Source organism: Cygnus olor, chromosome 5 (genome assembly GCF_009769625.2).
Source record: "Cygnus olor isolate bCygOlo1 chromosome 5, bCygOlo1.pri.v2, whole genome shotgun sequence".
Lineage (NCBI taxonomy): Eukaryota > Metazoa > Chordata > Aves > Anseriformes > Anatidae > Cygnus > Cygnus olor.
The window spans coordinates 9,513,455-9,528,557 of NC_049173.1; the positions used below are offsets into that span (position 1 = coordinate 9,513,455).

Sequence of the window (15,103 nt, forward strand, 5' to 3'; positions counted from 1 at the left end):
GGATCAGAGAAATGGCCTGACATGTTTCATCAAACAGGGGTATTACTGACAAAAGTTTTTATTCAAGAAGCAGGTTCTGCACAAAAAAATACTTTCCCTTTAAGGATAGAGTAAGATTTCAAGATAATATGCATAGCAAATAAATCACAATGAAGATGGAATAACATTCTCAATGAGAATCCCCCCCAGCCTCTGCCTCAGTACTGTAACCTCTTAGCGGCATAGAAGAATAATTGATTTGCTCCCTGATGGAAGCACAAGCCTGAAATCCCATGTGAAGTGTAATCAGTGTCCCAGTTCCTCTCCTGCTCTGCTAAACACTACCTGGGAAGTGGCACGGTGCCTACAGTTAGCAGAAGCAGCCCTGGCAAGGAGAAGTGGCTGAGAGCTGTGTTTGACCTCAGACTGGATAAGGCTGGGAAACTGGGTTAGGAAATGGCTTTACCTGGAACTGGAGAGAATTGCACTGTCTTCTGCTGGAAAGAGGAGTTACACTTAGATGAGAAAATGAAATTGGGATTGAGTGGGTCCCTGCCCATGGGAATGGCATGAGCAGTGACTGTCCCTGCTGTGCCATTGCTGCGCCCAGAGTGAGGGCTGGTCTGTTCTCAGCTCGATGTCCCCCTTGAGCTCAGGGTTAGCTGGCACCAAGCCTCAACAAAAGTTATTCCACTTTTGGTAAGCTCTTGCTGCCACTGGCTATGTCTTGGGGTGGGGTGGGGACAGACACCAGCTAGGCTGGGACTAAAACCACTCAGTCTGCAGGTCCTGGGATGGGGACCTGCACACCCTGACCCTACTTGCAACCAGCTCAGGGTGCTGGCCAGATGTTTGGGTTGAGGTACCTCATGGCTTCAGTTATGGCTTTGGGGAGACAGAGATACAGGACCCAAGAGGTGACAGGACACTGCCCCTGTGGCAGGCAGTGCTCTGGGTGTTTCAGATGCCCTCTGGGGCAGGTGTGCAGGGGTGGACACTTGATGTCTATGTCTGTGCAGTGTTTTGGTTAAATTTTTTGAAATAGGGGCCAAATCCTGCAGGGATCCAGCAGCCAGGATGAGGCTGTTTTCTGTGTTTCACAGCCACCAGCAGGGGTGACACAGGTGTCCTGTGTCCTTAAGGGGACACCCTGCTGAGAGCCTGGTGGTACCCAGCCCCGCTGGGGGGACACCGATTGGTTTAACCCCCTGCGTGCCAGGGTGCATCAGCAGCCAGATTTTCCTGAAGAAGAGGAATCCTCACAGCAACTCTTCCTCTCTCTCCCTGCTCAAGCCCTGAAGCCATCAGTATACAGACGGAGGGGACAGCTCCGGCAGCAGCAGTGCCAGAGGAGGCATCGCATCACATCGCATCGCGTTTCACTGCGCATCCTCCCTCCCCACCCCCTACTGCTGCAGGCTTCCTCCCTGCATCCCCCCATCCTTTCCCCCCCACATCACTCCCCCTGGCAACCCTCCTTCCTGCATCTCTCCTTCCCGCATCCCTCCCTCTTCCATCCCTCCCTCCTGCATCCCTCCCTCCATCCCTCCCTCTGCCTGCACGGAGCCGCGGACATGGCGCTTAGCAATTTCCTCTTCGCTCAGTGCATCTGCTACTTCCTGGCCTTCCTCTTCAGCTTCATCGTGGTGGTGCCTCTGTCCGAGAATAGCAATGACTTCCACGGCCGGTGCCTGCTCTTCACCGAGGGCATGTGGCTCAATGCCAACCTGACGGTGGAGAGGCAGCGCTTCACCGTGCAGGAGTGGGGGCCTGAGGCCGCCTGCCGCTTCAGCATCTTCACCGGGCTCCTCTCCCTGCTGCTGGCCACAGTGCAGGCCTGGCGGACCCTCTTCTTCCTCTGCAAAGGGCATGAGGAGTAAGTACCGCCGGGGAGGGCAGCGGGTGCCAGCCACTCCTGCAGGCTGGGGCAGGTGGGAGCGGCCTCCGGGGCGAAGCACTGGGTTTTGAACCACCTGGATCCTCCTGCTGCCCAGAGGGATTTGGGGTGAGGGGGTGTCTTGCCTGCACACACACCCCATGTGTACCCCCTGCCTGTGTACCCCTCCAGAGGATGGGTTTGGGGTGGGAGCCAAATTCATTGTTCTGCTCCTGCTGTCCTTTGGGATCTGAGTGCAGTGTCTGGCCAGCTCAACCATGGTGGGCACGAAGGGTGCTGCAGGTTGTGGGGTGATGCTGGAGGCTGGGGATTGCAGGTGCCTTGCGACTGTGGTCCCATTACACGTCCCTGCAGGAGGAGGCCTTCCCCTGACTGTAGAGCTGGGAAACCTTGAGCCAGCACAGCTTGGGGGAGGGGGGGGGAGGTGGGAGCAGTCAGCGGTTCTCCCCCTGTTTTTATTCTGTTTTTGTGGTGGACATGGCAACTATTGCAGAGAACAGCTATTGCTTGGTTACGACATGAGAGAGAAGCTGAGCTCTCTGCGGCAGCAGCAGGGCTGCACCAGCAGTTGGTTCCTTTACTCAGACGACCAAGGTGCCTCAGATCTGGAATGAGGGCCTGGTGGTCGAGGCAGCAGCTCAGCAGTGCTGTGCTTGGTGCTCAGCTCTCCAGCGGATGTCCTGCAGCCTTTGGTACAGCCCTGGCACAGGTGACTCAGCCTCTGGGTGCTCTGGGGCTTTCCAAGCTCCCACTTGCATGGAGGTGGGAAGGCAGGAGCAAGCACTGATGGCTGGCTAGACTATGAAAGCCATTTTTTTTTTACCACAGGGAGGGTAAATCACTCATGTCCGGGTCTATTTGGACTAGAAGTTTCTTGAGTCAGTGGCTGTTGCTCAACCCTGGGCTTGTACAACAGCCTAGTGTGGTAATAGTGGGGACAGGGTAGCCAGGGTGTTCCCCTGGCCCTTTCTGACCACACTCAAGATGCCTAATACTAAAACACCTTGTAGCAAGTACAGAACAGAAAATTATTTCCACATTAAAACTTACCTTAGAAGAGCTAAGTATAACCAGTATAACCATGGACTTACTACATTTGAATTCAGTTTCCTCAGGTCATCAGATACCTATAGAGGATTAGTTGAATCCAGATACTTTTTTTTTTTTAATTATTATTATTTTTTTCTGGTTCAGAATCAGATTTTTTTTTTTTTTGGAAGAAACTAGCAGTAAACCCCCTGAAATAGTGAAATTTAGGTCTGATGTTTGGCCTGCTTCCAAATGCAGGTGTTTAGTCCTGCTGGGCAGGCCTCTGAAAACTCTCTCTTCAGGAGCTGCATTCAGGCTCCTTCCTCTGGACTGAGCCGTACAAGTTGTGTAACGCTGAGCAGAGTTGTTCCGGGGAAGAAAGGGGGCAGGAGGCTGCTGTGTGGCAGGGAGCAACAGCAGAGCAAGTCTACATGATGGAGTAGCTGTAGAGCAACACAGGAGGGTAAAACAGGGTGAGCTGGAACTTGCTTAAAATAGCAGCTTCCTCAGAAGAGGGCCGGTCTGTCCCATACCCAGGTCTGCTGCTGTCTCTCTGAGAAGCAGTCTACACACACGCTATTCTGATTTTAGACAGCCATTTCTTAACACTTCATATGGGCATGAGAGCAGGCCTGTTTGGTTGCAGAGATAAACACAAGGCCCTCACCATAACTGATAAATACCATTTCTGATCAGAGGCAACTGAGGCGGCCCCAGGACAACATCCTTGCTGATCCTGCTGAGCAGGACCACTGCTGCTGGGCCAGCTCCATGGTGAGCCATCCTGATGCACTCAAGGTTAGCACCTTGCTCATCACAGCAAGGTGTCCAGTCTTCACGTGCAACAGCTTCAGCTAATTAAGGCTGATACTAATCCTTCTCAGAAGGGTCTGAGCACCCTTTGCCTCATGGGCAGGCAGTGCTGGAGTTGTCTGCAGGAGTAGGAAAACCAAGTGCTGTCTGCTAGCTGTGATTTGGGCCTGGGACTATTCAACACAGCTGCAAGGTAGAGGTCCAACTCAGACACTTTGGAATGAGGGCTGAAAAGCAACTTCTACTTTGAGTGTTTTACAGGGCATTTACTGTTAAGGGACATCCACTCAATGTGGAATGTGTAACTTTCTGATCTATGCAGAAAAATAGGTGAGGCAGAGAGCCAGATCTGCCCTGGCTCTCTACCAGGATGCCTTGGTCTGAGGAATCCCCACACATGGTGATGGTAATGATGGTGATTGCCTGGTGCAAACTGGGTGTGACACTGAGACCTGCTTCCTTGGCAGACAGTCAGAGCCTGGACCTTGGTACCTCTTCTGTGCTGCAGGGTAGGAAGCAGAGGGCGGACTGGGGCCTGGGATAATGCTCTGAATATTCCTGTGAAACTTTTATTTTCTAGAGCAGTTATTAGTTCTAGTGCCACCCCTGATTTTATTCGGTGGACAGCTCAAGTCTTTTCTGTCTCTTAGGCCAGCATACTGTGCTATGGTGCACATAGTGGATATGGCTTTAGTGACACTTGAAACCTAGGCTAGATATGAAATCAGGGCAGGGACAATGACCACACATAACTGTGGTGTGCTCATACCAGCTCCATCTGCTATGTGGGTGACCCTGGCACTCTGCAGCAGTGAGCTGATCTGTTCCAAGTCCAGTGAAGCTGAAGAAGAATAGGATTAATGTCAACATTCCTCTACAAGTCAGGTGTCCCAGTATCCAGCTCCAACTGCAGGCTGTAAGGGCACATCTGGCAAGTGAATGATTTTGTTCCTTTTGCATTAGTTTTGAGATTGGATGGCTGTGCTTTTGATAGAACCTAGACAACCCCTTCAAATCCACATCAACCTAGGAATAGACTTCATAGTCCAACTGGTGAATGTTGCCTCACCTCATTTTAAAGAAGTTCTCCTGAGGTCATGTTTGCCTTAGGAATGTGTAACCTGTAGAAATGAAGATTGTCCAGCCCAGAACATTGCCAGGATTCAGCCACTGACTCAAAAAGTTTCTCAACTTTTAATATATTGAGAGAACTGTGGAAAGAAATGTCCGTTTTTTTTTGTTTGTTTTGTTTTTTTTTTTTGGCTTGGTTGTTGTTGTTCTCTGGGGTGGGTAGCTTCCTTTTATCCCCAGCACAATGAGAGGTGCACTGCTGGGCAATTTTGTATTTGTGCTTACCATCTAACTTGAATAGGACGACCTTCCTCCTGGAGTTGCTAGTCTTTCTCCAACCTAGAATAGATGTTCAGTTTTTAGATAGTGAGACTTTCCAAGTGCCATCTAGAGCAGCTTCAAGCACCAAAGAGCTTGGCCAGGTGAATGAGAAAGTTTTCACAAACTAGCATGAAGTGGCAGTTAGGCGGCAGGCTGTTCTTTCAGTGAACACCTCTCTCTCCTTCTAGAAGACTAACATGTGAGGCTGGAAGATGGGTGGACAATTCCTTGGCTTAATGGGACCCCTGTCAGCATCTCACCCTGTATCCCCTCTAGCACATGCCTAGAGCTGGTCCTGGTTACGCAGACTAACTGGGTTGATGTAAACTGGCCTTCAGCTGGCAGAAATAACATACTGACACTGAAGCCAGAGACGTCCCAGGAGAAGCTGGCCTGCTCTGCAAATTGCCCATAAAACTGAGATTCGTGTCCTATGATGCCAGTACCTTGTGTTACATCGCTTAAAATGATTATAGCTATCAGTACTGTGTTGTTTTATTTTTAGTTTTAGTTTCCCTCTAGTAGGCAATTTTGGGCCCAATTATCATTTTAGTCATGAAATAATTTTAGCTCCAGTTACTATATAATTTGAGCTAATGACATTTATTTTAACAATGGTGATTTTCATCATTACAACTAATGAAAGCCATGCTGTGTATGAACGATCGCCACTTAGTATTTATGATTTAAAGCCACATACTCTTATGGTAAAAAAAAATAATAAATCTAAATCCAAAGGGCTTACAAATGAAGATAACGTAACTCAAGATCATAAGCCATAGTTTTTCAATATATTAGATGTTCTTAATTAAAGCAGACGTGTTTCAAATGGAAACTGATATCTTTGTCTGGTGTATGCTGCTTAGAGAGACTGCTGATGTTGTGTTTCAGCTGTTTATGAGTTACATTTTTCTTCTCTTTTATTGCAGCTCTTTCTTTTATGCTTTCCTGAATCTGCTGATCAGCGCCTTTGTGGTGTTTATCACATTTATTGCTAGCACTATAGTGAGTGTAGGATTTAACATGTGGTGTGATGCAATTACCGAAAAAGGAAGCATGCCAAATAGGTTAGTATTGAAGAATATATTTTCTTCTTTTTATCTTTCATATATGCACAAATGTAGAGTGGTGTTACAAACTGTAGTTGTTACACACAAGGTAATCAAAGGGGAGAATATGGAAGTCCAGATTCTTTTCATCTGGAACAAAAACAGCAAACCAAACTTTTTTCCTTTTAGTTCCCCACAAAGCAAAGTGTGGTTTCCATCATGTTTCATGGTCTTTTTAAGAGTCACAAACACGTGCAAAAGAAAACCATTAGTTCCAAAGTTTTCATTTCCAAAAGAGAGCTGGATTTGGAAATGCTTGAAGAAGGCTGGGAGGAGGGAGGGTGTCCTGTGAGCAGGGCAAGGGGACTGGGAGGCAGGGTCCTCGCTTGAAATCCTGGCTCTGCCACCAACCTGTGTGACAGCAACCAAGGCACTTGTTCTGCCTGTGCCACAATGCACCGTTATCCAAAAACTGGCCTCAGAGCGGTGCTGCAGACACCTTGAAAGCCACAGTACAGAAAGTATTTTAAGAGCAAAGTATAGAGGTCTGATACTTTCTGAGAGGGCACAAAATGCACAGGCACTAAAATGTTCTGCTGTGTCTCACGATGCTTGTGCTCTGGGTAGGAAACTGATAGGCTGAGGTAGATTTTTTTTATCAAACAAATAACAATGAAGAGATAAAAAGGTGACATTTTATGTCATATGATATTGAATAAAGGTACTACTTAAAGCATACATTTATATTTCACATTGTCATATGTTGTAAAATGCCATAGTAAATGTTCTGTTTAGGGCTGCAACGCTAATCGAATTATTCGAATATTCGGTTAAAAATTCCATTACAAAAAAACATCTAATCGAATATTCGGGTAAGAACCCAAGATGACCGACAGCACTGAAAAGGACAGAGAAGAGGCTGCAGAAATCAACCAAGAGATAGAAAGACAACCTCAAAATCCTGGGATTTTTTTCACACCAGTAAAAGTCCGAGTTATTTGTAAAATCTGTAGGCAGCCTCTATCTTACCATCAGAGTACCGTCTCCTTGCTGGAGCATCTGAAACAAAAACACCCATACAATCCCTTCTTCTGAGGCTTTCCCTGATGATGTCAAAAGGTAACGGAGGCTCATACACTTTGTTTCATTGAGGGGGAAGCAACCAAGCAGGGCTGATGCCAGATGTGTACAAGTGGGAGGCTCTGGGGGAATGGGAGAAGAGGGTCTTCGGTATATTGTTTTCATAATAACTATCACAGTTCCACTTTATGGAAGATTGGTGTTATCACTTAGATAATTACACATCATTTTTTAAATAAAGCATTTACATGCTTCTTTTACCCAAGCTTTAGAGAAGATTTGCAAGCAACCTAATTAGTGAAATAACTTAAATATAGAATCATAGAATGTGCCATTGTGATTGTTTGAAACACTTAGATATTGCTTCATTTTATGCTTGGTTTGCCTATTTGGAACTTCTGAAATAACTTTCTTTCTTCCCCTCCAAATGCTTTCCTTGGGTAGCTGTGAAGAATTACAGGATATAGATCTTGAACTGAACTTAGAAAACTCTGCTTTCTACGACCAGTTTGCTATTGCACAGGTAGGTCAGACTAGGTCACAGTTCTCTTCCAGTTCACTTTCCATTTGTTCATCGATCTGGGATTGTTGGAGCTAAACTGCAATCCTCTGAAATCAATGGGAATGTTTCCACCGACTTTAGTATGTGCTGAATCAAGATGATTGTGAATGGGTACATTTGCATTTTACGTTCAAAACAGATAGTTTTGAATGCAGACATGTCAAAACCTGACTCTTACTCATCATGGAAAATTAATTGTTTCTGCAAAGCATGAACTCTGTGAAGGCTGCAACACTCAGGTGTCCTGGAGTTCTTTATTGCTCTTAGCAATAAGAAGAGAATGGCTGACCTGCAGCAGACTGTGGGGCTGTTAGCTTTCTCTTCCATGAATTTGTTGGGGTCCTGGTTTAGGTTGGAATAGAGAGAAGATCCCCTGAGCCCATATAAATATCAGCCCACTGAAAATAATGAAATAGTGATGTCTTTTAGATAGTCTTTTTTTCCCGGTCTTTGAGAATTAGACCTCTGAGGCTGTCAGATATTATTGAATATGCCAACTCTGAGTCAACACTCAAAGCCAGTGAACACTGAGACTTGAGCACTTACTTGAGCATGTGAACACATACTAGCATAGTTCCTCAAGGAGGATAGCCCCTTCCATGCAGGCTGCACCCATACACATGCTTCTTCGGTTGTCCCTCGTGGGAGGAAGCCTTACCTTTCTTGGGGCACTCCTTGAAGGCAACTGTGACCCTTAGCCATAAGCTAGTCTTGTGAATTTTGTAGCCAGCAATGGCATCTAGACATCCATCCCAGACACACCTGCACGTAGCCAATTCGAAATATTCACACTGTGATATCAGGATACATAGGTCCTGCCAGATGGGGATCTCCGCTCTAATCCACGTTCCTCCAGACCTGGGTAGAGCCAGCCTGAAAGATGTATCTTTTAACCTCTGCAAACACCCACGTATGAGGAGCCTGGGAGCATAACAGCTCCAGGGAAACACCATTTGTCTTCAAAAGCTGATTGTAGTAGTGGCAAAGGGTAGCCTGAGGGAGACTAGTTGAAAAAAGAACCAAGCACAGAGCAAAATTCTGCAGCATTGTCTTCTGATAACTGGGGTGTAGTAAACAGAGTTGGATGAAGGCATAAGAATGGGTTTGTCTAAGGAGGGCAAATAAGTTTAATTCAATCAGCAGAGTGAAAAACCCAAGAATAGACTAGACTTAGCAGCAAAACCAAACCTCTTTCCTTGTGAGTGCAGTAATTTCCTTCAGCAGGCCTCACTCAGTAGGAGTGGTCTGAATGGAGAAATCAAGATTGCTGACGATTTAAGAATTACAAAGATAGACTTTGGATAAAATCTGGAAGGGGAAAATAGGTAGCTTAATTACAGCTTTGGATATATGACACATGATATGTGCACAGAAACACTCGTGCACACACACAGTAAGCCTGCTTCTTTGTGCTTTGCTCCGTTAAGATATCTCCAACACATTGGAAACACTCTGGCAATTTCACTGAATTTGGCTAAAGCCATGTAGACTCTTTAATATCAAATACATCAAGAAGACCACAACGGTGTTAGATATTTGAACATATGTCATTAATGAAGCACTGATTAAGAACTGAATGCAAAACTTCCAAGTCTCTAGATTTGGTCATAAAAAGCCAGATGAGTATCTTCTTGTTCCCAAGACTTGCAGAATAACTCAAAAATACTTTTTACCGGTGAACTGAGATAATTGTAAGAATGGGCAGAAATGCTTAGGAGGCTTTCTAAAGTGCATGAGGTATATAGGAACACAAACTCCCATCTACATAACTGTGGCCCTTGTTTATCTTAATTGGCCATTAAAGTAAACAGCTGTGCTACTGCCCGGAAGTGCTAGATTTTTTCTTTTTCCATTTTTTTGACATAATAATAAAAAAGCAATATGTCAAAACTGAAATATGTGGATTTACGTAATTTTTTTTTTTTTCTAACAGTATAATGGAATTAAAATGGAATTTCTGCAAGAAAGCAGAAATTTACATTACTATAAATGAAATTCCTCTGAGACAGGGGAGGCCAACATTCAAGTACCTGGACCAATCAAAGCGTAATTATTTCTACAAAGTTAAACAAGAGGGACTAAGTTAGTGATGGGACTTACTGCAGATCTGAGGCTTCAAGCTCAGGTCTCATATGCCAAATATATATGAGTCACCAGGAACTAGGATGTGTCGGATTGGGTTTCTCTTGCAGTTTGAGCTCCTGCTAATGTGAACCAATTACCCCAGAAAGTAATAGTTCAATTGGTAGGATTTTCTCAACAATAATCTGGATGGAAACACCTTAAAATTTTTATTTCTCCAGGGGGCAGTGGGAGGCCCACAGGATTCAGGAAGAAAGTTTTGGAAAAAGTATTAAAACATATGGCAACTCTAAGGTAATGAAAGAGAAATAATCCCAAGAATTTTGGGACGGCCAGAACGTCAGATGCTGGGGAAGTTCAGCAGCTGCATTACACAGAATTCTTCATGATCATACTTAATATTTTTGTATCAATTTTCCTACTACTTAAAGTTTTTTTCCTTTTAAGCTCAGAATATCTTGAAAGAATTGAGAAGTGGGGCCAGAAACTCACAAAGCATAACTTGTTGTGACTCCATGGGCTTTGGTCTAGGTGAGATTTTGATCTTCACCTGGACAGGTGGTTTTGTCTTTATGAAACAATACTGATATCTGTCATTTCTTTGCTTCTCTAGTTTGGTCTCTGGGCTGCCTGGCTGACTTGGCTGGGAATTACCATTCTGGCTTTCCTGAAGGTTTATCACAACTACAGACAGGAGGACCTGCTAGATAGCCTGATCCATGAGAAGGAGCTGTTGCTAGGAAGATCCTCTTCACGAACCTCTTTGCAAGATGAGAAAAGTGCCATGATCTAAAGCATAAGCAAATTTCCAGGGCAGGATCTAGGTTCTATTATTCAGTAGCGCAAGCTGATGTTGAGTCAGAGTATTGAGTGTGAGAGATGTATTTTTTCCTGAAAAAAAGCTGTACTTGTGAATCACCCACTTTCTCAATGAAAAATTGTTGGCAGGAGTATTTATATGAGGATACAGAGAATGAACTAGCCCATGTGCCATTGACATAGCAAACTTTCTGTCCTGCACAGGCAGGGAGCAGCACAATCTGTAACCTGCTGTTGCTAGCAGAATTCCTGCGTATTATCACTGGCTTTTGGGGCAGTGATTGTTTTTGAGGACTGTGCTGGCAAGACCAGGCTACAGAATCTAGGCTATTCCTCCATATTGTTTGCAACAACAGTAATAACTAGAGCTATGTCCAGTCGCTCTTGTCCCTCTCTCCTCCCTTTTGCTAATAAAGCTGCTCTCATTCTCACTTTATTCTGGGCGGTTGTAGCTCTGGTCCAAGTATAGACTCTTGCTGTCTCTGCTTTTGCTATGTGTGGACACCATGCTGACAAACCTATTGTTCCCACTCTGATGTTGAGTTTGCTTAGAACATACAGACCTGTGTTCCAGATGATACTTACTATGAGACAGTTTTAATGAATTTCATGAAACCATTATGTTATCTGTAAAAAGCTGTGTGCCATTTGAAGGGATGGAGGAGAATGTATGTGTTTTTATTTATTCTTAGATTTTGGCATGGCCATCATTTATTATGGCTTCCTGAAGTGTAGTTTAGCTAGCAATTTCTGAAGCTTGCATACTAAGAAGTTAAGCTGAGTTCACAGTATCAATGCTTGTGCATTTATAAGCATAACTTGGTCCCTAATATAGTATACTATTTAGTTCTGAGTATTAGAGTTTACTTGTGATATTTATTTCATATAGAATATGCAAATTTTTTTGTAAACATTTGCATTGTAGGTATCTCTGTATATCTATCTATCAACATAGCAAAGAGCATGAACAGCCGAGCTATTTTATAGGTACTCAGTGCTAAATGGACCCATTCTCCCCACTCCTGGGCAAGAGATCCAGGGCTGATGAATTTTGCTGTGAAAAGGGAGAACTGTTACTTTCACAAAGCTCACTCGTGACCTTGTTGTTGCTTTCAGTTATGCTTGGCCAGCACTTCAATGAATAAGGTGGATGAGAAGTAGGTCTGATAATTAGGAATTACTTAGGTGAGTGTGGGATTGCATAGCAGAGAAATAAAGTTGTGCTGGAACAAGGCAGTTATACCCAAGTGCATGATGCACAGTAGACCTTTTTCAGCAGGAAAGTTAAGAAAGAAGTTAAGTTTAAGTAGCAGAAGAATTTCAGGGAGCACCCTAACACTGCCTGTGTTAGCTGAGCTTGAGCTGACACTGAATTTATTGCAAAACAAGTGCAAACCATGTACATCTATACTGCCTGGTAAATAGGAAACGGGGAGAAGACAGCAGGCTTCTCTCCCATCAGAGCACAAGCCTGGGGAAAGCACAACCATGCAGTTTTACTGTTGTCTTCTGAGGACTATTTGGTGCATAAAGTTAAGTACCTGCTTAAGTAGCTGAAACAGAATTTGAAGTCATAACAAATCCCTTAATTTGTAAGGATTTTAGGGCGTAAAATCTAGCATCACATTTAACAACTAAATTGTTCCCTCAGGTTTAGGAAAAAAAAATGGCCATGTGGTGTAAGCCGTGAGCTGGCCCTGTGAATGTCTCTCGTAGCCCCAGCTGGCCATGGCTGTCTGTAGGGAGATCTTGTTTTTCACTGTGATTTCAACCCACAAGGGAATGCAATTCCTCTGAAAGCTTTACAACAGTGGCTTTTTTTTTTTTTTTTTTTTTTTTTTTTTTGTAGCTGTGAATTGAAATAAAAGGAAAAGTTCCTAAAGGGGGAATCAGAGATTAGTTAATTGGTATTAACACTAGTTAATACCAATTGAAAATTCAGAGACCAGGACTAATAGAGTTTTTCTTTTATTCAGCTTGTCTAATAGGAAAGACATTCTATCAGTTACCCAAGACCTTTGCCAGGGCATGACCTTCCTCTTCTAAACACGAAGAAGTGCTTAGGATGTGAAGGTTACCTTGTTTCCTCTGTTTCCCCAGTTATTTCTCTGACTGTAAAAGACACTACTTCCCTTTCCAACCTCACCTTGAATTTAAGACTCACCAGTGATGTCTCCTTCCACAAATACCTTCAGTGCATGCCTAACTCCTTGCATGGGACCATGCTGCTGCTTTGTATTTGATGTCTGTATGTGCCAAATCATACTTAGGCTGCAGTAGCATGTGAGTTACTGGTCTTGTGGGGGGGGTCTTAAGAAGTGGGGGGCAGAAGGCAGTGAGTGCCTCCCCCTTATGCCTCCTCTGAGGCACAAGGGCTCGAGCCTGGTCACTGCTTCTGAGGAGGAAGATGCTGCTTCTCTTTGTGAGATTGTCCAGAGCCGACAGTCTCTTCTACCTCTCTTTCCCTGTGTCTCTGTGTCTTTTCCTCCTTTCTACTTCCATGAGAAGCAGCAGACACACGGTCTGGACTTTCCACTCTTGTTGGCTTTTGTGGTTATCATCTTCACTAACATTTATCACCCCGACACTATCTCGCTGACACTGTCTTCATTGTTCTGCAGCTCAGTAGACAGAAAGTGGAATCTTTAAAGCATCTGGGACAGCCAGATTCCTACTGCTAAGAAAAAGTTAATAGGAAAGAAATGCCTCACTTCAGCCTTTGGAAGTCCCAGCCCAAAACAAGTACATGTATAGACTCACCTGTTAACTTTGTCATCAAAGCTCAGCCTTTCTCATTCTTTTACCTCCGTGAATTCCTCTAACCCTAGTTCCATTTCAATGCCCGCATGTACAAGCATCTTGGTAGTTGGAGTTGGCTTGTAAAATGAAGGAAGCTGAGGTTCGCCCTTGAGTCCCACATGACAGACGGGACAAGTCTTACGAGGAGCGGCTGAGGGAGCTGGGATTGTTCAGCCTGGAGAAGAGGAGGCTCAGGGGAGACCTTATCGCTCTCTACAAGTACCTTAAAGGAGGCTGTAGCGAGGTAGGGGTTGGTCTATTCTCCCATGTGCCTGGTGACAGGACAAGGGGGAATGGGCTAAAGTTGTGCCAGGGGAGGTTTAGGTTGGGTATTAGGAAGACCTGCTTTACTGAAAGGGTTGTTAGGCATTGGAATGGGCTGCCCAGGGAAGTGGCTGAGTCACCATCCCTGGAGGTCTTTAAGAGACATTTAGATGTTGAACTTAGTGATATGGTTTAGTGGAGGACTTGTTAGTGTTAGGCCAGAGGTTGGACTCGGTGACCTTGGAGGTCTCTTCCAACCTAGACGATTCTGTGATTCTTCATCAGCTTCACACAGCTGACCAGGTGGAGTGAGGCTGGCACCCAGCTTGCGAGCATCGGTGATGCCTAAAAGCACAGCTGGCTTTGAAGGAAGCTGCTGGGCAGGTGAGAACGCAGTGTGTGGTGAGCAGCCCTCTGGTTGACTGGAGGGAGGAAAGAAACAGTGCAAGGATGCAGTTATTGGGCCTCCTTGGGCTTTTTTGGTTTGCATTTAGCTTTTTGCAACTCTTCCCCCAAAGCTTGGCCACTCAGGCCAACTCATTGAATATGTTTTAGAATGGCAACTTTATTTATACCTACCTACCTACATAAGCTCTCTGTTACACACACATCTCTCTTTTGTACCGTTCTGACCTCTTCTTTTAGTCATCCATTGCCAAGCGGTGCAGAGTTTGGCTGCAGTAAGATTTTGTCTTAGTCAAATATTGCGTTTCTGTGATATTTTAATGCCTTGTTTATTTTGCCATATCCAAAAGCAGGCATCTAGGAATGCTCTGGCAAGAGGTATATTCAAAGAACAAGAACCCTATGTGGTATTTATGTTTGTATTTATTTATTTTCACATGATGGAAGGGGAAAAAGCTTTGTGGCCTTTGCCCATGCAGCCCACTTGCATAGTAAAGCTGTGGGTTATTCTGGTGAAGAGCATGGGCTGCTGTGGTTTTCTTACCATGTTCCTTGTGGTGTTAAAGCCACAGTCAATGTTTTAGTTTGGGCCTGTGCAAATTGCTAGTAACACAGGGTGAACCTTAGATAGTCAAAAGGAAATGGATGCTGCCTTGTTGTCAAGTATTCTGTTATACTGAATATGTTCCCTGTGTCCTGGCTACCATCTGTGGTTAATTTCCCCACCAATTCCCTGCCAGCAGTGCACATTGAGCTAGAAAAATCTCAGCCAAGCTAAAACATCTTGGCTGAGATTTTAGATCAATATTGGTTATTTTTTATTTATTTATTTTTGTAATGGAGAAACAATTGAAGCCAATTATTTTTGGAACAATTTCCTCATGGGGGCACAAATGCTCATCACATCCTATCCCACTAATTCAGGAGGCATTT

The 15,103-nt window shown here is 44.6% G+C and overlaps 1 protein-coding gene across 1 annotated transcript; it reads left to right on the plus strand.

Moving 5' to 3' along the window:
• Positions 1 to 1,144: 1,144 nt before the first annotated feature.
• Positions 1,145 to 13,060, plus strand: TMEM179 (transmembrane protein 179). Its single transcript, XM_040559297.1, has 4 exons — positions 1,145 to 1,855; positions 6,040 to 6,177; positions 7,684 to 7,762; positions 10,497 to 13,060. Exons 1-4 carry the CDS (start codon positions 1,554 to 1,556, stop codon positions 10,674 to 10,676), a joined length of 699 nt encoding a protein of 232 aa, XP_040415231.1. The 5' UTR covers positions 1,145 to 1,553; the 3' UTR covers positions 10,677 to 13,060.
• Positions 13,061 to 15,103: the final 2,043 nt, after the last annotated feature.

What these genes read in the sequence shown, in the direction of transcription:
- TMEM179 (XM_040559297.1), top strand. Translation starts at nt 1,554, where the DNA reads ATGGCGCTTAGCAATTTCCTCTTCGCTCAGTGCATCTGCTACTTCCTG. An exon ending in CTCTGCAAAGGGCATGAGGA is followed by an intron (nt 1,856 to 6,039) that starts GTAAGTACCGCC and finishes CTTTTATTGCAG; the next exon opens with CTCTTTCTTTTATGCTTTCC. An exon ending in AAAGGAAGCATGCCAAATAG is followed by an intron (nt 6,178 to 7,683) that starts GTTAGTATTGAA and finishes TTCCTTGGGTAG; the next exon opens with CTGTGAAGAATTACAGGATA.